At 46.7% G+C, this 24,398-nt stretch overlaps 2 protein-coding genes across 2 annotated transcripts; one reads left to right on the top strand and one right to left on the bottom strand.

Annotated features, from left to right (window-relative positions):
- Nucleotides 1-439: 439 nt before the first annotated feature.
- LOC128769034 (macrophage mannose receptor 1-like) lies at nt 440-11,365 on the bottom strand. The gene is made up of 31 exons (XM_053882278.1): nt 11,166-11,365; nt 10,602-10,958; nt 10,339-10,509; nt 10,116-10,271; nt 9,164-9,274; nt 8,950-9,087; nt 8,701-8,877; nt 8,187-8,341; nt 8,008-8,121; nt 7,809-7,924; nt 7,466-7,614; nt 7,105-7,304; nt 6,907-7,022; nt 6,173-6,245; nt 5,938-6,091; nt 5,650-5,688; nt 5,417-5,580; nt 5,288-5,349; nt 4,805-4,905; nt 4,564-4,706; nt 4,335-4,437; nt 4,120-4,247; nt 3,995-4,039; nt 3,196-3,298; nt 2,871-3,103; nt 2,482-2,647; nt 1,850-2,014; nt 1,669-1,785; nt 1,443-1,598; nt 1,243-1,275; nt 440-972 (listed from the first exon to the last, which is right to left on the bottom strand). The coding sequence occupies exons 1-31, from the start codon at nt 11,308-11,310 to the stop codon at nt 725-727; spliced, it is 4,338 nt and encodes a 1,445-aa protein (XP_053738253.1). The 5' UTR covers nt 11,311-11,365; the 3' UTR covers nt 440-724.
- si:ch211-106h4.4 (MAM and LDL-receptor class A domain-containing protein 1) lies at nt 8,099-24,360 on the top strand. Its single transcript, XM_053882275.1, has 39 exons — nt 8,099-8,363; nt 10,101-13,683; nt 14,116-14,244; nt 14,354-14,453; nt 14,520-14,688; nt 14,899-15,112; nt 15,243-15,368; nt 15,438-15,562; nt 15,625-15,862; nt 15,925-16,184; nt 16,471-16,561; nt 16,624-16,764; nt 16,842-16,973; nt 17,225-17,358; nt 17,421-17,592; nt 17,666-17,785; nt 18,247-18,398; nt 18,479-18,574; nt 18,656-18,749; nt 18,832-18,951; nt 19,053-19,155; nt 19,220-19,367; nt 19,436-19,646; nt 19,732-19,855; nt 20,175-20,301; nt 20,375-20,453; nt 20,518-20,664; nt 20,869-20,994; nt 21,058-21,273; nt 21,336-21,452; nt 21,764-21,922; nt 21,985-22,061; nt 22,144-22,311; nt 23,066-23,251; nt 23,313-23,421; nt 23,573-23,686; nt 23,749-23,839; nt 23,939-24,098; nt 24,166-24,360. The coding sequence occupies exons 2-39, from the start codon at nt 13,467-13,469 to the stop codon at nt 24,292-24,294; spliced, it is 5,421 nt and encodes a 1,806-aa protein (XP_053738250.1). The 5' UTR covers nt 8,099-8,363; nt 10,101-13,466; the 3' UTR covers nt 24,295-24,360.
- The last annotated feature ends 38 nt before the right edge of the window (nt 24,361-24,398 follow it).

A 24,398-nucleotide genomic window follows, 5' to 3' on the forward strand; every position in this document is an offset into this window, starting at 1 on the left:
ACACATCTGAGGGCAGACCCAAGTCATTCAAGGTCGCTGGCTGACTCCAATCTCTGACCTTCTCCTTGGTACAGCACTAATCTGATCTTTTGCCTGTGTTACTCTTCTTCTGTGTCTGCTTGTTGGTGATTCTGTTCAGGTGTTTCTTCCGGGTCTCCAGCCGCCGTCCCCACCCTTCACGGCCTCTTATTTCGAGGCATCATCACTTGTTTCTCATCAGCTAGAAGGTGGTTCCCTCAACCTCTCCATCACTTGTATCCATGACCATCTTTTGATGGTGATCACAAAGTGATCTTTGACTGAATTGAATGGAAAGATAAGGATGGCTTTGCCTTGTAGCTCAGCTCCTTTTATAGTCACCAAAAATCCAATGTCAGACCCCATCATCCAGTCTCTCGAACATCATAATGTTTAGGACTGGATAGTGACACTTTCTGTTTATTTGTACAAAGGGAAGAGACCAGTGTTGAGGAAGGCATGTAACGGCTTCAGACTTTAATGTTCATTTTAGCAAGATTTCAGGAGTGCCAGCACTGAGCCCCACCTAGTGGCACGGCTAACAGTTACGTTCATCCACTTGCAGGTAACAGATTGACGTTTCTAATTACAGCAAACACGTTAAATAACTGAACACATATCTTACACGGCAACAATGTAACACACACGACAGAGAAGGTTTTCGTACATTTGCCTGAGTTCAGTCAAGGTCCCCCTAGATTTTCTCTCACAGGGTTATTATGGGCTCCACTTGGTCCTCCTCCGCTTTCTCTATCAGTTTATTTGTGTCCACCACGTCTGGCTGGGATCGTTCGCTGTCGAAGTAGAGTGGGTTGTCAAAGGTGGGTAGCGTCCGGGGAACCTTCTTGTAGATTAGGAATCCGATCAAAAATACAGCAGCTGTGACGACGACGACCAGCACCAAGATTAAGCCTCTGTGGACCCGCGAGCGGGAGTCCTGCGGACCCAAAGGTTCTGCAAGGGAAAGGAAGTGTCAGCGAACTGAAGCGTGATTCATCCAACAGGCCAAAGGCCTGTGTCAAAGGTATCCTATTTTGAAGAGCTCGGTTTATGTAGCATTTTCACAAAGCACTCATGGAAGTTGATACAAGGAAGAATTGATCCATCGACTCCACTGATACGTCCCAGACCTTCTGGTCGTTGTTCTTGATCGGGATTTGAGGATATCATTGCTTTGACTTTGCAATATGATTCACTTGAAATGAATGAAGCTTTCACTCTTACCGGGCCTGGACTCCGGATCGATTGACATCAGAACTGTGGAGAGAATATGAGATATTCAGTAGAGAAATGTGGAATCGACTCCTCCCCATTGCAATATCGAGCCCGTCTCAACTAAACTGGGAACTCATCACATTACATTCATCACCTGACTATCCACTGAATGAATGCTTTGCTGCTACAGACTCACAGTCTTGTCTCACCTTTGGCAGTTTTGCAGATGTAGGCTCTGTCGTTCCATCGCCGACCCGACCTCCATTCCCCATCCATACTTCCTATCTCTCCAAAATCCTTTTCAGTGTCCTCCGAGGCCCAGTTAGTGTAGTCCAGGACGGCTTGATCCAGCCACTTCCACACCCCTGAAGCCAAATATCCAGTGAAGCCTTTTCCGATAACAAAGTGGCGTTCTTTGATACCGTTGCTTCTCACCTTTGTGAGTCTTGAAGAGGCCAATCCAGAAGGCGCTGTGACTGTCTTTGAATATCTCCACATTGCTTGCTATGAACGCCTGCTCATCTGGATCCGTGATGCTCGCCAAGGATCCGCCTTCGGAACATTGGCCAGTGTTAACAAACGAACGACCACACGAGTGTCGTTAGCGAGTTCGTACCGTGTCTCACACAGCTGCTGGCGGCGTCTGCCCACTCGATCTCCTCTGTGACAAACAAATAGCAGTGATTCTTGAAGGGCGCCCAGTTGAACGTCTGATAGTGTTCCTCAACGGAGTCATCAGGACAGACCCCGGGGTAAACAGTGGAGTCGGTAGGAGGCACATCTGCAACAGGAAGGAACAGTGTTGAGGTGGGGGCCTGTATGCTCCATGTAGAGCTGTGTTTACCTTTGAACCTGCGAACATAACTGAGGTGGAACTTTTGTGTTATGTTCTCTGAAAGGTTCCTAAATGGAATGTTGCAGTTTTTCCGTATTGTTTTTTGCAAATGTAATTTCATTTGCTCATTTCAACTGCTGTGTCTCCTCCAAAGTTTAAAACAGAAAATTAACAAGGCTTTGCCCTTGTTTATCTGCTGTCATGGAAGCGCACAGATTTCCTATGACTCAAAAGTTAGCTTCTTCATTTGCACGTCCTTGAACAAGGTTATCAATGGATTATTTTCTCATGTTCCAGATAGACTCAATATTGCTGATGAGAATTTCTGTTATAGCTGTTGTATGACTTGCATTCTCTGGTAATGATGTTCGGGTTGGAAATCTAAAACAACAGCGGGGCTCTAATGCTCGTACCTGTCGACTGCTTGCACACGCTGTTCATGGTGAGGTTGCAGTGAGCCGTCCTCCATTTCCCATCCACATCCAAGTAAACACAGGATCGGTCCATGCTCGGTTCGGATTCTGCCCAGTTGGCAAAATTCAGGTGCCAGCCATCGATAAACCTAAAATATCCAGCGGTCTGGAAGAATAGGAATGTCAAGTCGTCGGTCACAATAACATGTTGTTTTGTCTGTGATTTTCAAGCCCTTCTCACTTAAAATGTTAACTTACAATATCCTATTAATAGAGTTGTGGTTAGGAAAGACAGAATATGTCCAGCATTCCCAGCATTTCTGATATTACATACTGTGTTCATTTGTTTTAAACATCCCATCATCGCTGCGACGACTTTTGTCATTAACCTGCTTTTTGTTGAGTCCGATCCAAACAGGCGCATTGATTTTCATCGTCAGCAGTTCCACGTATGCGTGCGTCCACTGGTTCCGGAGACTGGCCAGATTTCCTTTGTCCTCCTCACAGTGATTTTTAGCATCGCTCCATGTCAAATTTTTTGACACAAACTTAATGCTGTCGTTTCCTAGCGGCACGTAGATGCTTGGGATGGGAAGGTCCGGTTCAGACGGGAAGTTGGGGTCTGTGGAGAAGAGTTTGTTTTTTCTTCATCTACACATTACTTCACTTGATTTTGCATGTGAGTGCTTATCTCAGGACGGTGCAGATACCTACCAAGTTTCCTGGCACAGATGAAGCCGTTGGTGTCATTGCAGCCCTTGATCAGCCATTTCCCAGTGCCTGACGTCAGACTGGAGCTCATCAAAACACAGTCTCCCTGTGACAGGAAACGGCCGTTAGGATTTCAAAACAATATTTGAAAGAACAGTACATTGCACTGTTGCAACTAGTTGCCCAATGCTTCCACAAATTAGTGTGAACTCTGATTGCATCATTTGGCACACGCAAGCTGTGCTTCAGACAGTCTTCTAGTTTTGCAATCAAGATTTCCAAACTGTTTGAAACATCACATTCACGGAGGTGACTCAATCGCAAACGATTACAGACAAAAAAATTAATACTACCAAACAAAGAAACGTTTGAAAACTCAAGATTTGCTGAGAGAAAGCGCATTATAACCGATGGTGGGGGGAGAGTGATCCACTGATTTCATCCTATCCCAATGAGAGAGAGCGCTGCATGAATGAAAAGGTCAAGAAGAATCAAAGATCAAGAAGAAAGGGGAAGTGTCCAAAAGGGTAGTGAAGCCAGCAATGTTGTATGGTTTGGAAACAGTGGCACTGAGGAAAAGACAGAGCTGGAGGTAGCAGAGATGAAGATGCTGAGCTTCTCTCTGGGAGTGAGCAGGATGATGATAGGATCAGGAAGCAGTAGATCAGATAGACAGCACATGTCAGGTGTTTAGGAGACCAAGTCAGAGAGGCTAGACTGAGATGAAAAAAAGATGGCTGACATGAAGAAAAGAAGTATGTGTTAGATCCAATGATGTCTCACACGCGGTGTTGATGCTTACCTCATTCCATCTTTTATAGAAGGTTCCCGTTCGGTGGTAGCGACCCTAGAAAATGAAAATGTCTTTAATCTATGCCAAGTACATGAAGGAATATGCTTGAGAAAGGTAATGTATTGTTTACTCACCGAATATCCCCAGTTGGTGTATTGTCTTGATTTTCCATCTGTCCAGTAAAATTCATCTTGCTTTATCCCATTCAACCCAATCCACAGGTCAGTTGTGGAACTCTCAACAATGTTGATTGTCAAAAATGCTGGACAGTTGCAAAGGCAAGCAAAGATTGTCAGTCTTGGGATTTTGTGGGTCATGAAGTGTGTTTTTGACAAGTAATTGGCACAACCTTGCACTTTTCTTGTCTGGATTGAGGCCAAATTCCCTCCCATGGATATGCACTGTCTCCTGGCGTCTTCCCACGTCGCCTGGCGGTTACTGATGCTATAACACTGCCAATACAAACCGAACAGATGTGTACAAGTCAAAATGTTACACTGAGGCTGAGGTGCATTGTGGGAGATGTAGCTTGTGTTAAACGACTTAATTTGTGTGCTGTGTCTCTAAAAAATTCTAACCTTTGACTCAAATTTGTTCCACTTGATCGGGCAGCCTCCTTTGGGAGCAGACGTGGGGGCTACTGTGGTGTTGACGGGGGCCGAGCCACTGCGTTTGCAGATGGACTGATACTCCTCACCACAATTACTGCCTCGCCAGAAGCCTTGAAAAGATGGAGAAGGCACAGTGGAAAACAGTGGATTCTTAGTTCACTTGTTTTAGATTGTGTGTGTGTGTGTGTGTGTGTGTGAAGGGGCTCACCCATGTAGTAGGTCATAACCACGCAGTTCTCATCAAAGGAGTCGGGATTAGGCTGCTCTGCGTCCCATCTCCGAAATCCAAGTGGAGAACCGTCCATCCACCTTCATGCAGACACATGTTTACATTTTGATGTGTTTCTAGCTTCTTAACCATCTCAGTTGATTGTTAATTTATCCGTTCAAGTATTTAAAGTCCAGTCAGAGTCCCTCCCCACCCCTCTAGTCTCCTCCAGGTCGGAGGGTTTCCACCTGGCAACCAAGAGACCCTTGATTCGGTCCCTCCGCCCAGTTGGATATGTCCAGACTACCTCACCTATCAACAAGATGCCAGTGTCCACTGAACTTGCCTCTTCCAATGTGGAGGAGCAGAGGTTCTACTTGGAGCCTCTCCTTGATGACTGAGCTCCACCAACCCATTATAGAAAAGTCATCATGGCTAATAAAGTGTCATAAAATTCAGTCATCGTTTTAAATCTCGACTCACCAAAATGATCCATCCAGATCAACGGACAACCCAATATAGTAACTCCCGTAGCTCCTGGACACCTGTCAGCAGATGAAAACGTAGGCTCTTTGTTTGTCGTGATTGTTATATACCACTGAACTCTCAAACCTGCTTCCACACGAAGATGTTTTCCGCCTCGCTGGTGATGGTGATCAGGTCGCCGTGTCTCTGCTGGCAAAAACTACGAGCATCTTCCATGGCAAGCGATCGCTTGTTGATGTAGTACTGATTTCCTCTCCACAGAAGCCAGCCGTCGGCCGTTACGTTGTAGTCTGGAACATTTCAAAAGTAGCCATGGTTGCAAGTCCTTTTCATCCCGCTACGTTAGGCGACCTTCTTACCTACTGCTGTGTCATTCGGAGGTGGTTTTGGAGTCGCACCTGTTTGAAAATATTGGCAGGAATGTTTTCCACAAAACAGAAATGATCAGCGAGAGCGACTGATGGGTGTTCTTGGGTTAGTTTTAGGAGGTTATCAAAGTCACACTGGAAACTTTGACCCTCCAAACAAACTCAATCCATTATTGAGATGGTTATGGAAATATAGTGGTGTAAAACATCCAGTAATGACTTAGCTCAGGTTAAAGTACAGTTTACCGAGTTGAAAACTGCAGCAGTGTGTCGACTCACCAGCACGTATCTGACAGACCCAGTCATTGTAACTCTCACAGTGGGCGTCATTCCAAGAGCCCATTTCATCAGCCCTGTAGATCTTGAACTCTGTGCAAGATTCCGCATTGTTGTGGTTATTTGGCTCCCCCTCCTGCCAGTGCAGGAAATTGACCTGGTCACGGTACAGAGCAGGAAATCACGGTCATGTTCAGTGTCCAAAACGTGGCTGTTTGGTGGAGGAGAAGTAGCTCACCGGCGATCCATCGCTCCAAACGTAACCGGCACCTGGGTCGGCGATGTGTAGTCCGATCCAGGCTCTTCCATGGCTGTGGCCAGCAGGAATGTTGAGTCTTAAATCGTTCTCAATGAAATATTACAAAGAAAAATCCCTCAAGTTTCAGGGATGAGGTCATCAAATCTAAGATGGAACCCTATAGAACCCAAAGCTACCACTATTCATGTGTATGGTTATGTTGTTTTGAAGAAACTTAGTCAGGAGAGAGAGAGACATAAACAAGTTTATTTTATTTTATTTTATCTTTATTTTAACAGCGCTTTATTTCGAAGCACTTTCCTAGTTGGTGGGACCCCCACTGACCATGGCAATGAATTCTATTCTGATTCTGATTCTGGTCTGTTGTTATGCAGTCGGAGCTAGAAACCATTATTGTTTTGTATGAATTGAGGTTCTATGTCACGGTTGTTTGTATTTCTTGTAAGAATGTCCAGTTGCTTCTAGACATTCTGCAGGTATGTCGAGCTTTGGACGGATCCTAGGCCATGTGCAGAGGTTGCACCCGCACTGTGGCTGTGACTTTTTTATTACTTTTTAATGGAACAGCTTTGAGGGCAGAGGGAAGTGTGCGGTGCAAATGAAAGTTTTGGCAAACTAGGTTAGATAAGCTGAATCAGGGATGACAGAAAATCTTTTTTTATGTTCAGTTGAAGATTAACATTGAGATAATGCTGTACATGAAGGAAACATACCGAGCCACAAGGAGCTCAGCGGAGCTGTGGATGCTGAGCAGATCCCCACCGATGGCTCTGCAGTAGTCTCTAGCTTCAAACCAGGTCTTCTCATAAGCCCGTGGACCTGTGAATAACTTTAAGATGGAAAAAGGACTTGTGACTTCAGAAGTATTTGAGGCCTTTGTAGAGGTGCACACTGTGCCGTTCTTGCTGTACCTTTGAGCAATAATTTCGTGATCCTACTCGATTCCATCCCTCTGCACATTGAGGGGGAGTCTTTGTCGGGGGCTCTGGTGGCACAACCTCTCCCTCAGCCAGGTGCTTGCAGATGTACTTCTCCTTGTTGACGCAGGGCAGCAGGTCCCACAGTCCAGCATGAACCCCAGTTTTCATGGCCACACAGCCCTGTTCGTTTCCTAGCACACAGAAGTTCTTCAACTGACCAGTTCAGTACTCGCTAAACTATATCTGAGATGCTTAACTCTTTAAATTTACATGTCAAACACACTCAACATGAGCTGAAGGCCTTTTGTTTACTGTAACTTGATGACATCCCTGTGTTGATCCAACTCCTTACCAGGCATTTCGGAATTCCAGTGTGTGAATTTGACCACGTCGGTGTTGGTCCACACAAACTGGTCGATGTTTTTCTGGTTTGATAGGCCCAACCAAAAATATTTCTCTGATCTCAGCCCGACCAAGCTGACGAGGAAAGCATTGTCCACCCTGAAACACAAAAAACACACAGTCAAGGGAACCAGCCAGGCAGCTGGCTGGTCACTGGGGGGCCATGTGAAGGAATCGTCCTGGCTTAAAGATCTTTTCAGCTCTGCTTGATGGGGGTTGGTCCTGGATGCTACATCCTCCTGCTAGTCCAAGTATAATGTACACATCAAAACAAAAAGATTCAATCTGCTCACGCATTTAAAACGTCGACCAAAATGGAGCTCGAGGATGTGCAGTGCTCGTTGGCTTCATCCCAGGTTTTGGTTTCTGTCCCCACAAAGTAGCAGTAGGGCCCATGCTTCCGCCAACCCTGGACGATCAAACCAAAATTGGATTTGTGGTCATTCCAAATGAGTTTTAGTCACTCGGATGCTCGGAAAGGTTACAACTTACAGATTTGCAGCCGATATCCAAAAACTTTTCATCTCCTGTTCTCGTCGTGGAACTTTGCTTCATGCAAATAAAACCATGTTTCTCTTCACAGTTGCAATCTGCCCAGTTTCCCATCTGCAAAGAGGAATCAAACTCAAGCCTTCTGCAGAGCTGCGCGAGCTCCGTTACGCTGTGGTTACCTCGCCCTTCATTAGGACACAATCTTCTACATCAGATGAGAATTTCGGGGAACCAAACTCCCAGGTGATGAAAGTGACTGTAGAGTGGTCGCTCCACTCAAACAGGCCCTCCGTCTTCCTGTCGTTCAGTCCCAGCCACAGCTCGTCGGTGGACGCTGTCGAGGGAAGCAGTGATGGGTGAGAGAAGGTTATTGAAATGTAAAGTCAAGAAGTGCTGGCGAATGACTGCTGATCTGAGAAGCTCAACAAGGTGCTTCAGTTGTATGTGAGTTGACACTCCTGATTTATGAGGCGGTACTTTTACATTTCTGAACTCAAAAGACATGGTGTCATGTTTCTTTTCTAAATGTTTTACGGCAATGATAATTAAGATTAATCTCTAGGTAAAACTAAGGATCAGATTCTCAAGAGTGTGGTATGTTTTAACCAAAATATGTAACTGGGCTCAAGAACCTCAATTTCCTATTGAGATTCAACATCCTCCTCTAACCTCTCATGTTAGTTTGTGACCCACCATAGCCAAGTTGAGACAGGACGAAGCTGTGGTCTTCCACATTCCGAATGCTCACAAGTTCCCCTGCCTCTTTGCGACACTCTCGCTGGGCGTCAGTCCAAGTTTGAGCGGTCCGGTACAGGTGGAAGCAGTGGCCGTTGTAGGGAATCCACGGGTCTGAGCAAAATCCTTCCTCGACTGATTTCCAAAAGCAGAAGTAATGAGAGAAAGCCTACTTTAACCCGTGGAGATGTGTATGATGGTGAGTACTTTGTGGCGGCAGCATTGGAGCTCCTTCTTTGTAGCAGATGTAGCCCATTTTCTTGGAGCATGAAGAGCTTTGCCAGTTATGTTGTCCAGTAGAGTCCAGAATGGCACAGTTGTATCCCGGGTTTGGGAGAGGATTTCCTAAAATAGTTGATGATTCGATGTGATGTAGCAGTTTCACATGAGCTGAGCTCAAAGCACCGGTCTGTTCTGTTACCTGGACTCCATCTTATGTAACGAAACGGCTTCCCATCAGACCACTGCCAGCCATTGGTCGGGTTTTGAACTAGACCCAGCCATAGTTTGGTTTTCCCAGATCCCAGAAGAGCTGAGTGTTGGAGTAGAAAGACAGATATAAAAAGGAGGTATTGTTGATGCCGTTTGCTGTGCATTTGCGAGAAGCACACTGAGACCACACACGTGCTCTGAGCTGTTCATCGTCACCTATGTTGGGCTGGATTTGATTTAAACTCACATTCAGGACTTCTACGGTAGGAGCGAGCAAAAAAGGTTTGTTTGTTTGCTTAAATTCATGGCACTTCCTGGTTTGATCTGCTGATCATTTCTGAATCATAAAGGCTCCATATCTCATGACCTCATTTCACAATCTCAGTCTCAGTCACACTGATCTTTGGACCTCTGTGATCTAATATTCACATGCAGGAGCTTTTCTGGGAACAGCCCTAGTTAACAGCGACAGGCTCGTTGAAGCTGTTCAACCATCTTTCTGAACACACTTGTTTGCAACACAAAAATTACATTCTGTTATATATTGCAGCGTAATAGTGGTCCTTTTACACTGAAATTCCAAATTTCATTTGTTCTGCTGTTAAATTTGTAAACTGTTATGCTGTTAGTTTCATGCAAACCACTTTGTAATTGCGTTGTAACATCTTAAATATACTGTGTCAATACAATGTTATGATCTTACTACGAGCCATAATTCGCTTTTTTATTCAGATTATTTACAGGTAATAATGATCATATTAGTATTTGAACTGTATTTGGATACTCGATAATCTCCTGCCAGCCGTGGGTTGCAAAATGCAATAATTCTTATTTAAGTTAATATTTTCTGTTCTGACTCATCTATGGTTGCTGCGCATGATAATGTTGGTCCATGTTCATCTGTTTCACCATCTGTTTTCATCCAGTAGGTGGCGTCCTACCTGAGATCAGCGCCTGCTCGTTGGGATCACTGATGCTGACCAGAGAAGCCCCCTGCTGTCTGCAACTGTCTGCCGCCTGAGGCCAGGTCAGCGCTGACTGGCTGTTCACCTGATAATAAGCTCCAGTGACTTGGTTCTTGTTCCAGAACTCTGTGGCTGTGGAAGAAGAGCTTGGGTAAATATACTGATTCCATGCACACATCCATGACTGGTTGGCACTTACATAAGGTGGGACAGTAGCCCCAGAGCTCGTGCTCATATTTGGTCTCAACTGAGCACCAAGGGCGCTTGATAGATGAGTCGAACGTGGTGCAGTCTCCGAACCATCTGTCCTTGTACAGGAAGGGAAATGCACATATCTTTCCGAACGCATTTCCCCCAATGGAATAGAACTCTAAGAGCAAGAGGCCGATTTGGTCAATTATTCTTGCAAATAACAACATGTTAAATGCATTATCTCGAGCTTCAAATCTGCTCCTGCTTCACCTCTGAACGTTCGGGAGCAAGGACCGCTCGACGAGCCTGTGATTGTGAAGTGGTTGTTGGGTCCGACCGACCTGGAGAGAGCGGTGGTTTCGTCCGATTTCATTTCGATGTATAGCTGCTGGCCTTTCAGCGCCAGCAGCGTGTCGTTCCTGCACTCCCACTTCTGCAGGTCGCTCCGGTCGTCGCAGTCGTAGAGGGTCACCTCGCTGCCCACACTGCGGCCCTGGGCTCCCAGACACTTCTTGGTGGATGTGGAGTAAAGCCGGTTGCCCGTCGTCCAGCGCATGTCCTGGCAGCGGCTGGATTTTTTCACCAGACAAAATCCTGTGGCTTTGTTGATGACGCCAAATTGTGAATCTACGCTCAGGAAAAGAATTGACGGGAGAGATGAGTACGCTTGAAACACAATATTGATAACAATAATAAAGTTTAGGACAGCCAGCAAGAGATCTATGATTTTGCAAGCAATAGCTCCCGATGCGTGACATTTCTTTCTTAAAATACAGAACAGAATGGTAACTATCAAAATGCAGAAGGAAAAACCTCGTCGATAAAATTCCAAACCGTTTGATGATGAACATCGCAATATTGTGCCCAGGAGCACAAGGGCCGCTAGCGTTGTCCGTTTGGTCACCATCCTCCCACTGAGTCTCACGGCTGCAGACATGACTCCTGCATTGCAAGCACGAGGCCTTATGAGCAGAACCATGACACAGGGGGCATCTGTAGAAAGAAAGCTTGCAGGGCTTGTTCTTCTTTTCACTGAGAAAGTATCATGTTTCGGATTGGGACATCGCAACACAGTGCTACTGTGCAAAAGGGAGCAGGGGGTGATGAGGAAGTATACAAACAAACACACACACACACACACACACACACATCCTGCTTGCATGTATATAACACTTGAGAAGTGACTGCTGACTTCCTATCTGTTCGAGTGAATGTAAAACATTTCTGTGCATCCGTCTGAATGGATTTTGATTTCCCATCACGTGGAATTGGATTTGTTGAAGGCAAACCTTCAGCCCTTTGAACTCAGATTAAGGAGTGCAATAAAAAGCATTAACAAACAAGAAGTGATTTAGTCTTGTAAAAGTGGAGAATTGAATTACCACGTGTGGTGTTTGTTTTGTTGGGATCATTTCTGTGTCACGACTGCTGAAAGAATGATCTCGTGGTGTGAGTAGTTTAGCCTTATTGTGTGATATGCTGAAGCTGAAACTGTTTTGTTTTGGAGTCGTTTCTTATTTCATTAAAACGTGATAGTGTTGGTTGTTGAAGAGGAGCAATGTCAAATCTGTCTTGAGTCGCTTTCACTTCCTCGTGTGGGTTGACGGCAGAAGGCGGCTCAATGAGTTGTGCTTGTGGAGATCCACAGCTGCAATGGAAAGTTGTGTTGCACTTCAGGTCTTTTATGGATTATCAACCCTTCAGAAGTGAATGAGATGGATGAAAGCATGTTTATATATGCATGGAATCCATGGATGCCAGCTCCTTGTCTGAATTGAACTTTATATTCAGCAGGTTTTCAGAGTGTGGGCCGACACAAATGAAGAATGCTGGCTCTGTTGGGCAAAGTAGTTCAGAATCCGGTAGAGGCCACCATCATGATATGATGATACATTTATACACTTCAGACTTTTGGAATTGCAGACGACAGAAGAGGACAACAAACCCATCAACTCAAATAGCACTTAAATGTCTCGCCTATAATACATTATTTGACCATCTAAAACACTTAATAATGCATTTGTGAAGCTTCATTGAAGACTGTATGATTGGTAACCATAACAAGGTTTGTGTAGCATTACAAGTGTCGTTATTGCGTTGTTCATTACATTTATAATTTCATGCTACAATAAAGGACATGAGGACTGAGCTAATCTTATCAATATTATTGCCATGTCTTTGTTTAGCTGTAACAAGTCAAACAACCCAAAGTACACATATTCTCTTTCTGACTACATTAAGTCCACTTCTTAGAATCATCCACAAACCCTGTCAAACATGACACGATTGACATTTAGAACCTTTCCCATAAATCCTTACAAATGCATGATAGGTGGGACCGGATTTGTCGATATTCCTTTGATCTCTTCAACCACAGCAGGGCGAAGCTGGTGCTCTTTATATGAAGTAGATGATGAGCCGTGGAGGGCTGTGGTGCCAGGTCCGAAAGAAATGTTGCTCAGAGCTGACTGCGTTGTCCTTTTAACTGTAACGTCATGTGTCGTGAGCAGAACGGAGCCTACCTTGTCATTAAATGTGGCCGAGCAAAGATTTTGCTTTTTAAATGTGTTTCTTCACGGTAGAATGTGATCATTTCATCAAATATTGTGTGCTACAGTAGTGTCTATTACTCTGTCTATTTTCTCTTCACCTCCTGTCAGTCTGCCTGTAAATCATTCTCATCTGTCTGTATCATTTCAATCGCATTAATAAGTACCAGAGTTATAGGACCAATCAAAACTGGTTATCTTGATGTACCTGCGCTTAAAAACAGATGGCTTTTAGAGCTTGGCTTAATGTACAACTGAGCAGCATCATGGAAAGATTGGGGAGATAAGGTCCAACCCTGAGGAAGCAAGCTGCAGTGAAATGATTTTGGTTTATAGATGTTGGTAAACGGTTGCAATGCAAATGCCATGAAGGAGTGAGGAGGCTACTAGGTTGCTACTCTGGAGTGCTAAAGGTGGTGAAGGTGTACCGTTGGTGTTGAGTGTGGACTTTACGCCAGGGTTTGCCTGCAGGACTCTTTGATCACCTCATGTCATAAAAGTTGCGGTCGAGGAATACGTGCGCGGACCTCAGTTAGGAAGCAGGAGCGGAACACATGATGGTTTAAATCTCTTTGGTGTCCTCACGATGAAGCGGCTGTTGGTGCTCTTGTCAGGTAAACGACTAATCTGCTGGAGGCGCAGTCGAGGGCTTACTGTCATGTTTTGTGCTTCAGTGCTGTCTATCGCTGTGTCTGCGTGTACAGTGACGCAGTTCCAGTGCAAAACTGGAGCGTGTGTCTCTGACCAGTTGGTCTGTGATTTCAAAGAGGACTGCGATGATGGATCCGACGAGGAGTTCTGTGGTGAGTTCAGATTTTGATCTTTCACAGCTCTGTGATGTGGTCGGGTGGACGCTCACGCTTTCAGTATGGATGTTTGCATCCCTGACTGTGCATCTGGGGAGGGACAAATAAAGGACATCTGATCTAAAGCAGTCTAATGTGAGGGGCTGTGTTTATTTTGAGAGCCAAAAACATGCAATCATCAATGTCTTTAATGTTTAGTGTTTTACCATGACTAGCCAAATTTCCTTGAGAGATTAATGAAGGAGTATCTCATCTTATTATACAAAAAAGGGAAAAGAAACCCTCCTTCACAAGGGCCAATACAAGAAGCGGGCCATGATCTAAAAGTTTCGAGGTGCTCATCCTTATCACAGGACCTGTTGCCGCTGATGACAGAAGTGGTGTCTAAAAATGAAAGTTCATTAGCTCATTAGTGTTTTCTCTTTCAAGGGTCATGTGACTTTGAGCTTCACACTTGCGGCTGGCGCGACATCAGCGAGGAGTCGTTTTCCTGGAGTCGACAGAGAGCCAACATAACCACAACACCAGGACTGGACCACACCACGGGCACTCCTTGGGGTGAAGCTAGTTTCTCTCAAGCGCCCATTCAAAACTGCCAGAGCATTATGACCACCTTCCTGATGTTGCAGTCAGGTTCAACAGGCTGACTTGTTCTTCTTTGACGCAGGGCACGTCATGCACGTTGGAAACGAAGAAGGTCGTTTTTTTGGAACCGCCGACTTGGAGTATTCTGTCAGCAAGGTGGCAGCCCTGGGTTGCCAGCTCAGGTAAACTGACTTCAGGAGCGTGTTTCCTGCAAAGACTGATATGTTTTAATATGTTTTATATTTTAGCTTCTGGTACTCTTTCCGTCCGACTGGATCCCCTTCCTTACCAACAGCTCTGGATGTGCTGATGGTGAGAGGCCAGGTCGCCACTGAGTTACTCAGCATTAGTAAGCGCGAGACCACTGGGTGGGAGAACGCCACCGTATTTATTGGAAATCTGCCTGAAGGATATCAGGTAGGTTCAGTGTCCCCTTTATAGTCTAACGTTTCATCTGTGTGGCGCGAGGATGACGTGGTGATCTGCTACAAGAAGTGCTGAGTTGGGGTGAAGTGATTGAAGAAGATGTTACTGCAGCGCACCTCCAATGGTTCATTTTGAAATGTGAAGCTGAATTTTTATTGGAATAATGGATGAAAACATCTGCTTGCTTCTGTATCATCAAAGTTGCGGTTCTCCTACGAACGTCCGTTTTCTGGATCCTGGGATGTCATGCTGGATGACATCAGCTTTGAGTTCTGTGGAGATGAAGATGTACCTGCCGGTTCAGACCAGCTCTCCTGTGACTTCGAACAAAACACATGTTCGTGGTACCGCGACCTCTCGTCCAGTTTTCAGTGGGAGCGGAGCAGAGGCACATATGACGGACCTGGGGGAAATGGTATTCTTATTTGAAATATTTGGTTGATAAAAACATGGAAAACATTGAAAGTAAAATGATTCCCCACAAGGCCAGTGGCTTGCTGTTGTGACACATTTCATGTATGATTGTCTCCCCTTCTTTGATCCAGGCTACTACATGACTGTAGAAAGTCAAAGAGACCCGGAAGTGGCAGCCAGGCTCATCAGCTACCCCCAACCTGCGGGTCGTGTCATTTGTGTGAGCTTCATGTATCACATATTTGGCAACAGCATCGGTAACCTTTCACCCTCATATTCCCGTCGCTGTGCCCGGAATCCTCTGATCATTTCAAATGAATGCTCAGGTTCTTTGAAGTTCATCAGGAAGCACCCAGGAGAAGAGGAGACAGTCGTGTGGATGAGGACGGGCACTCAAGGCAACAAGTGGAGGTTGGCTGATCTGACCTTCTCAAGCGACAAACCAACTCAGGTATTGCTAAGTCTTTAGTTACTCAGGAGAGAGGAAAGTCATAGATATATGTTGTGGTCTAGTTTATCATAGAGGCCACTGGCGATGGTAAACAAGGCAGTATATCCATCGACGACATCACAGTGTCCAGCAGTGAGACAGGTTCGTGTCCAGCTGAGAGGGAGTGCAGCTTCCAGGGTTCCCTCTGTGGTCTGCAGCACCTCGACTCTTCAAGCTTCAGCTGGAGTCGGACTACAGGAGCTTCTCAACCCACCAACTCCTCTGGCCCGAATGCCGATCACACACTTGGGACAGACCAAGGTTGAGATCAACAACATAGGTCCCGAGGATCTTTATCTCCAGCATGTTCTCCACCTCCACAGGTTACTACCTCAGTGCCCAGCTGTGGAAGCAGGTTCCCGGCTCCCGAGGCTCTATGGTCACAGCACAGCTCGAGCCGACCCCGTCTGAAGGCGAGTGCCTAGTCTTCTGGTACTACATGGAGGGCCCCAACGTCGGGGAGTTGAGTGTTCACCTGCAGACCATTGGTAACTCTAAGAAGCTGTGGAACAGAAGTGGAGATCAGGGGACCCACTGGAGACATGCAAGGGTTCACCTTTTAAATCCAAGCACAGCGTATCAGGTGAGTTATACGAGTATGTGAGGGTGGCGAGAGGGGTGTCCATGAACCTTGATGTTTACCAATGATATAGTGATAGAAGGGGCGAGTCTGTGACAGTTAGGCACAAGACAGAATTGGTGTGTGAAGGGGAGGAAGGCTTTGGAGTCAGGATGATGGCCAGAGATGAAGGCGATGAAGAAGGCAGTGTGCAGACAACTGTGAGAGCAACGATGGACGTTCTTGATCATGTCACTGATACATGTGCACAACAACAAAGATGCCACTTGGATCTGCTGTTGGGTCGCAGGTGGTGTTTGAAGCTGTGGTCGGTGAGGGGCAGAGGAGGGATATCGCCATCGATGACATCACTTTCCAATTTGGGCCCTGCCCCCCACCAGGTCTGTGTGTATTGCCATGATGACAAGACGACTTCAAGTGAACTGTCTCCTGCGTTTCGCAGGCTACTGTGACTTCGAGATGGATTTCTGCGGCTGGGTCAACGACCCTCCAGCTGAGTCTGGGATGGACTGGGATTGGCTGTCCGGCACCAGTGATGGTCATTTTGTCCCAAATAAGGACCATTCAACAAATTCTCCCCTCGGTAAAACTCTATCGGCGTGAAGACATTCATCGGTTTCCACCACCACCGCATTCATACTTCTTTTCATTTCTCCACAGGCCACTTTGCCATTTTTAATTCGTATAATTCTGAGGCAAAGGAAGTCGCTCGACTGGAAAGCGAGTCGATGGCAGCTGTGGAAAAAGCCTGTCTGGAACTCTGGCACCAGGCTTCTGGATGGGGAGTTGATCGTGAGTTATCTCAGATATAGGTCCTTTTATTTATGTCTAGTTTGTTTTGAGTATATCCTTAAATATCCTACTTTAAGATCAACTTTTTCGTGGACGTCTTATAGCGAGGATTTACATCGTGTGATGTCTTTGTTCCATAACTTTTTTGGCAGGTGCTAGCCACTGCAGACCACAGTCGCCAAATGGCACACAATGTTGCACAGGGGAAATTTGCAAAGCTATTATTGCAATGAGGGGCTTTGTGTTTTCAGGACCCTCCGATATCACATTCACTGTGTTGGTCAGTGAGTCTGGTGGGCTGCGGACCATCTTTGAAACTAACGGTTTCACAAATTCCTCGTGGATCCAGGACAAGGTGGACTACAGCTCACCTGAGCCTCACCAGGTAAAGAGAGACGAGGATGTGTCCCATACTGTCCGTGTGGCCAATAAACACTTCAATTGCAGCTAATTTTGCAAGCCAACTGGACGGGCTCATCGGAAGGAGGCTTTGCCATCGACGATGTCCATGTACGATTGAACGAGTTTTGTACAGATCCTGTGCCAACAACTGCACCGGTGCCAGTCAGCACTACACCCGAGCCTCCTACATCTCTCATCACCTGCTCGTTTGAAGAAGGTGATCATGAAAGACATGTGGTCTCCTGTTCTCTGCTGGTGAGCGAAGAGTCATGACAACTTTTCCTGAACAGGTCTCTGCAGCTGGATAAAGCCAGGAGCTGATGACACCGTCTGGACTTTGAGAAGTGGAGATGAGGTCCATCAACCGAGGGATGGACCTTACTTTGACCATACCATCGCGAATAACCAAGGTGTGTGGAGCGTTGACAGAAAAAAGAGTGTGAAAATGGTGTGAGTGGAAAATACAACATCAGAACATATTGGGGCTACATGTTTAGCAAAATGATTTGTCCTTGCTTCAAGGACATTTTATTTAGGTTGAAATAAATTGTTACCAGTCTAGAAATGGAAGTCTGTGAATAGATGACACAAAATTAGAATAGAACAAAAAGAAGATCAAAATCTAACTTCTCTGTCTTAAAATGTATAAATCTTGTGCATTTGCTCAAGTCAATTGTACAGTTTCCTCAATAGTAAAAATGATGTTTTATGGCTCAGAGCTTCACTGGAATTCCAATTGCCCAACAAGCCCTAACACCAGGTGGTGAATTTCAAGTCCACTCTTCCTCGAAAAGTCTCAGTGGCCCATGTTGGTCCTGTAACACAATAAAGAAGTCGATACTTTTGACTCGCCTATGTTTTCTCCTTCAAGGGAAGTTTTTACTTTTGAATGGATCTGGATCCATGGACGGCGAGAGCGCAAGCCTCTCAGTGTCGGTCTCAAACTTCTCCCAAGTCTGCGTCGGGTTCTGGTACTACATGCTGGGGCCATCTGTGTCATCCCTGGATCTGGTGCTTGAATCAGTAAGTGACAGTGCTGTGGTGGAACCACCGGAGACGGGGGGGTGTACATGATCGATCCTCACTCCCGAGCCTTCATCTAGAAATCCTCCAATGTGTTGGTGTGGACCCGGCGAGGGAGCCAGAGTCCTCAGTGGATGAGTGCAAATGTTAACGTCGACATGACTGATGCTACTCAGGTAGATTGTTTCATCCAGTTACCCCCGTAACGTGTGTCCGAAACTGCATTTGTGAACGTATTTTCACTCACTTGTCCACAGGTGCTGAAGCTCACAGGTCATAGAGACATCAACAGTGAAGGATTCATGGCTGTCGATGATGTCACAGTGAGAGACGGTGCCTGCCGTGTCCCCGGTCTGTGTGCACTGATGATGTATCCTATTTATTTCATGCAAAGACAAAAATAATGTGTCCTCATTGTTGTCATGGTTTCTAGATGTCTGTGGGTTTGACACTGACTGGTGTGGCTTTGAGAAGGGCGTGGGTAACTCGGGTCACTGGGACCGCAAACAAGGCTCGCAGAACGCTGTCGATCATACCTATGGAACCATGAAGGGTGAGAAAGGATTAGCAGTTTAGCTGCTGGTTGTTGTGTACTGTGTGCATTGGTCAACTTTCTTCCATATTCTTAAAGCGCCTTTTGTCGATTGACCACAGGCTACTATATGACAGCTGTGGCTGCAGATCCTGCTCAGCCTGCAGAGGCTGAGTTGCTCACACGGAAGTTTCGCTCCAATGAAGCACTCTGTGTTCAGTTCCGGTGAGTGGACGTTCAAATCTCAGGTCATGTTTGAGGAGCTTCTGATGATAAGGTGTCTTTTTAGGTATCGGTTAACTGACTCGACAGCCACCCTCTCTGTCCACGTCCTGGATCTCGAAGGGCCCGGCGACACTCTCTGGCAGCGGTCAGGAGCGTCTCATGGAGGCTGGGAGGTCGCGAGGGTCACCATGTTCTCCCCAACACCATTTCGTGTGAGCCACTTCTCCATATTTAACATTTGTTTGTCTTAAACGCGGACATGACTCCGTATGCCCTCCAGGTCGTGTTCAAGGCTGCAGGTACGAGTCTCTCTGTGCACCTGGATGATTTCTCAGTGAGAAACGGTGCATGTTCTCCTGTGGCCAACTGTGACTTTGAGTCGGGACTGTGCAACTGGGTCAACATACCCCCTGAAAATGGACATGAGTGGGTCCTAACCAGCGGAGGTTCAGATGGTCCGACCACAGACCACACCACTGGCGCCCCACACGGTATCATCTCTAGCGGCTGGCTGGCTGGTTTTGTAGTCTCATTTGGAGGGTTGTTTATTTGGTTTTTGCTTTCATTGACTCTAAGGTGGTTTCTTGTTGAGCACGTCTCCAAACCGACGGAGCAGCAGCTCAGCAAAGGTGGCGTCAGAATGGATGAGCCCAGGTGATTCACCAGCGTGTGTCATTCTGTGGTACCAAACAGATGGCAGGTCAGCAAGAAAGTAAAACTCAATATTTGCACGGTTTTCATCATATGTGACAAGAGAGCATCCTGTTTGTTTCCTCCCGAGCTTCCTCTGTAAGTCTGCACAAGTGTCGTGGAGGCATGAATCACCTGCTCTGCTTTGTGCAACAGTTCACATGTTCTGGGTCAGAGGTCACTCTTGAGCCTGACTTTGTAGAAAAAAAATGTCATAGGTTCTGTCAAATAGTCTGATGAGTTTGCAAGATAATGAAATATAGATTTTTGAGTGAAGTGTTTTTGGTGCTTTTGAAACTCAGCAGGTACCTCTCTCTCCCCCAACTCAGCACCTCAAGTCAGTTGAGGGTGTCCATGCGCTCAGAGTCAGCTGAAGAGCTGTTGCTGCAGACCAACAGCAGTGAACTGGGTTGGTCCAGATTCTCTTGGACTGTAGAGCCAACAGAACCCTTCCAGGTACTGTAAAGGAAGTGTTGTGTGTTCATAAAAAAATCCTACTTTTGTAACATGGTTGTTGGTACTTATGCAGCTCCTTTTGGATGCCGCAACTGTCGGCTCTGGATTTGTGGCTGTCGACGACGTTGGTCTGACGCCAGGCCCGTGTGCAGGTGAGCTTTTCAGTGTTGTGTGTGTTGCATTTGCTTTATAACCTTGATGTGTTTTTCATTCAAGAAACAAGCTCAGATTTTGCCAACTGCACATTTGAGGAAAGCATGTGTGGATGGAAGGACATGAGCGACGGGCCGTGTCAGTGGGGACGACGGAATGCTTCAGACGACTACGGACCCTCCACCGACCACACAGTGGGCACCGAACTAGGTGAGGTAACTGCTGGGAGGATCTAGGTCATGGAACTGAAGGCCTAGGAACGTTAATATGGCTCAGCAAACACTGCTGCCCAAGTTCTATAATGCATTGAAACAGTTGCTCAAATGGTCAACATGAAAAAAGAAATTTGCCAAAGAGAGAAAAAAAAAGATATTAAACAAACTAATGGCAGCTTCTTTTACAATGAATATTCAGGCTGGTACATGGCCGTGGAGCCTGCCAAAGGAGGTCACCTGAGTCCGGCCCACCTGCAGAGTCCATCCACCAAGGAGTCCAGCAGCACCTGCTCCCTTCACTTCTACTTCAGTACACAAGGAGACGGTGTGTGTTTTTTTAAAAATGTGCATACTAGATGTGGATTGTGATTCAAAAGTTTGACCGTAGACATGGAGGAGCTTAGCGTGGGGCTTCAGGAGTCTTCGCGGATCACCCCCCTGTGGTGGCACAGCGGCAGCAGCGGAGACATCTGGCAGCGTGCTGAGGTCACTGTTGGAAGACTTCGCCAGGACTTTCATATTCTCTTTCAAGCCTCCAGAGGCTTTAGCAAACCCGGACACGTTGCTATCGATGACATCACCTTTGTTAACTGCTTGCTGCCTGGTAGGTCTGTCGCGTTGTCGGCCCACAGTCAGCGGAGTTACATTCTCTCCTTGTTCGTGCAGAACCCGAACCCTGTCCTGAGAGCATGTTCACGTGCGATAATAAAGCGTGTGTGGAGAGAAGCAGAGTGTGTGACTTCACCGACGACTGTGGCGACTGGTCCGATGAAAACCATTGTGGTGAGTGAGCCCTACCACTCGGCTGAGCACGAGGCACTCGTTTGTCATGTTGAAATAATGAAAAACTATGAGCAGACTTCAACGCGCCGACCTCCCTCAACTGACTCATACACTGACCAGAGAACTCAAGTTCTCTGAGTGTATTTCAGACCTGATTGGGGAGAAATAGTTTCTTTATTTGGTGGGGGTGATGTTGGATCTGGTGGCCAGAGATAAACCAGGGTCCGTCTAGGGTGAAAGCTAGCCTGGATGTGAGTGTTCGCTGTGAGCTCAGGAGACGACATAGATGTTCTTCTCTTCTCTGGCTCCAGATCTACAAAGAATCGAGAGCTGCAACCTGGAACAAGGCATGTGTTCCTGGTCGAGGAGACACCAGGACACACCAGGAGGTGTATGGAGGTGGTTACAGGGACAAGACGCCTGGCCAGACCTCGGACCGGCCCGCGACCACACGCTGAGCAGTGGTGCAGGTAAGAGGTTGACAGCTAGCTTTCACCAATTCAGATGGTGATCATTGGTCATGTCACCGCAGGTCACTTTGTCATCCCTGGCACTGACCTGACAAGTGAAATGGTCTCCAGAACTCTGCTCCCCAGCTCAAACTGTAACGTGAGTGTAGACAAGTTGAATGCTGACATCTTTGGGTTCCCCTTCAAGATATAGGTGTGAATTCATGTTCTGTTTTCAACAGATCCAATTCTACTATTTCAGTCTGAATGACGCTGCAGGCAGGTTGTCTGTGCAGTCCAGGACCCACCGGGCTGGTTTTGGTGACACAGAGTTGTGGGCCAAGCCTGATTCACAGAGCTACAGCTGGCAGAGAGCAGACGTGAAGGTCTCCTCCACAGTCATGCACAAGGTGAGTCAGAAAATCTCCCAATTTGTTCTTCTTAGCAGAGCAGGAAGAAATGCGTGGGCAACACAGTTGGCCCTTTTGAGAAGACTTTCTTGAAGTGTTTTGTTTGAAATCTAATGCATCGCAAATAAAATTAATGTGAAGTTGAGAAACTCTGAAATGTGTTGCATCATATTGCTTTTTCTCAGCCTTTTTTCTTCCTGTGTAACGTTAAAGAAGGGGGAAGTGTAGTCCCACGCAGTCTTGAGTAAATCAAATAAGCAAAACAAACAGTCGGTGCCATATCTTCCAATCCCCTGTGGAGTTGGTCATTAGTTATGAGCTCCGTAGTGTCTCCACCAGGTCTCTGTTGAGGGTCCGGGTCCTGCTGTGGAAGCTCAGGTCCAAAGTTAGGAGACGCTGTGGCTTTTTTCTCCCTGAAGCTCCTTCATCCATCCACTGTCAGCAACTCCCTCCGCTCATGCTCATACAGTGGGATGATATATCAGCCCACATCGTTGGTGTCTTGTTTCATGAGCTGTAAATTCATATTGAAATGAATTCATCTATAGGCATTCAAAGCTCTTGTGGGCTACGTAGTTTGACTTGGCCAACCAGATTTAGCCCCTTGAGTTTGACACAAGCTGGCCTCATGGGAGAAGCCCGTCTTCTGGCTCTGCTCTTCACACGCAGTAAAAGTCAGAAAAGTATGTGTCGTTTGTGCCACTCCATGGTCTTGTCAGTGTTGTCGACGTATATTTCTGCGCACTGTCTGCAGGTGGTGGTCAGATACGAGCGTGGTGAGGGTCCAGGAGGTCTAGTCGCCCTCGATGATATCTCCTTCTCCTCCGAGTGCAAGTTGGACCCAGACAACAACGAACTGCCGGACGTCATCCCCACAACCTCTGAACCACCAACACCACCAGCCCATCTCACCACTAGCTCCAGGCCCAACCCCTGCCAGGTACCCTGCTCCCAAACTCAACAGGTATAGTACATATTTATCATGATTTATCGTGTCGCAGGACGACCAGTTCTTCTGTTGGCGTTCTGCGGCCGGAGTCTGCATCGCAGCTGGGTTACAGTGTGATTACAGTGCCGACTGTCCGCAGTCTGAGGACGAGGATGGATGTGGTAAGATGTCTGATACGGAGGAGGGGATGTGAGATAAGATAAGGCTTTATCACCAAGTCACAATGTCCAGCAGCGAGGAGCAGTGTGACGCAAGCACAGTCCCAGTACAGATGTGGTTCTTGGTCTTAATCATCTGTCATGTGTGACCCAGGGCCTTGCACGTTTGAGAGGGACCAGTGTAAGTGGGCCAGTGTTGGAAAGACCTGGCTGAGACAGAAGGCCAGTAACAACTCGCAGCCCCCCTCCGACCACACCACCTCCACAGGTAATGAACGGATGAGTCAGCACATGTTCCAGTCCTGCTGAAGACGCCTGCTGTTTTCTCAGGCACCTTCATGAGCGTCCGCAGTCCCACCCTGAGTGAGGCCACGCTCCACAGCCCACCACTGCCGCCGTCGTCCCCCTTTTGCCAGATATTGTAAGAGTCGTTGAAGATCCTCTTGCGGCAGTTGCTCAACTCTCGACTGTTCCCGATCCAACACTCTCCCCTGCTTCCTTCCTTCTTTCCTCCACGCAGGTTTCACTTCCACATCAGCTCGGAGTGTGCTGGGTCACTCAGAGTGCTTATACAGCAGGCCAATGGAAGTGAAGCAATCTTGTGGTCACGCAGCCACAGCACCGTCCCCAACTGGACCCCAGAGTCTCTGCCCCTGGGTCCTCACCTGCAGCCTTACAAGGTGCACTCATAAGCAAGACATGTGACTCTCCTTAGTTCCATGACTGTCTTGACGGTGTCTTTCGTAGCGCCGTATCTCTGCTGCAGACGAAACTTCCGAAATTCCTGTTTTCATTCTGCAATCAGACCAGACATTAAAAAGCATTACAAACAACATGGGGATATGGCTTTGGGTCAGCCAGGCTTCAGTCCAATGAGCCAGCTCCTGCATGACTGTGTCCTGAGCTTCACCAGTCCAGAAGTGGCACAGACTCCAGCCGTGCAAGAGTCTCTGCTCAAACTCAAACTACAAAAGACAAAA

The sequence above is a fragment of the Synchiropus splendidus genome, chromosome 13 (genome assembly GCF_027744825.2).
Source record: "Synchiropus splendidus isolate RoL2022-P1 chromosome 13, RoL_Sspl_1.0, whole genome shotgun sequence".
Lineage (NCBI taxonomy): Eukaryota > Metazoa > Chordata > Actinopteri > Syngnathiformes > Callionymidae > Synchiropus > Synchiropus splendidus.

What these genes read in the sequence shown, in the direction of transcription:
- LOC128769034 (XM_053882278.1), bottom strand. Translation starts at nt 11,310, where the DNA reads ATGGTTCTGCTCATAAGGCCTCGTGCTTGCAATGCAGGAGTCATGTCT. An exon ending in GTGTCCTAATGAAGGGCGAG is followed by an intron (nt 8,122 to 8,186) that starts GTAACCACAGCG and finishes TCCTCTTTGCAG; the next exon opens with ATGGGAAACTGGGCAGATTG. An exon ending in TTTGGAGCGATGGATCGCCG is followed by an intron (nt 6,092 to 6,172) that starts GTGAGCTACTTC and finishes TACCGTGACCAG; the next exon opens with GTCAATTTCCTGCACTGGCA.
- si:ch211-106h4.4 (XM_053882275.1), top strand. Translation starts at nt 13,467, where the DNA reads ATGAAGCGGCTGTTGGTGCTCTTGTCAGGTAAACGACTAATCTGCTGG. An exon ending in TGACGGACCTGGGGGAAATG is followed by an intron (nt 15,113 to 15,242) that starts GTATTCTTATTT and finishes TCTTTGATCCAG; the next exon opens with GCTACTACATGACTGTAGAA. An exon ending in TTCTGGATGGGGAGTTGATC is followed by an intron (nt 16,974 to 17,224) that starts GTGAGTTATCTC and finishes TTGTGTTTTCAG; the next exon opens with GACCCTCCGATATCACATTC.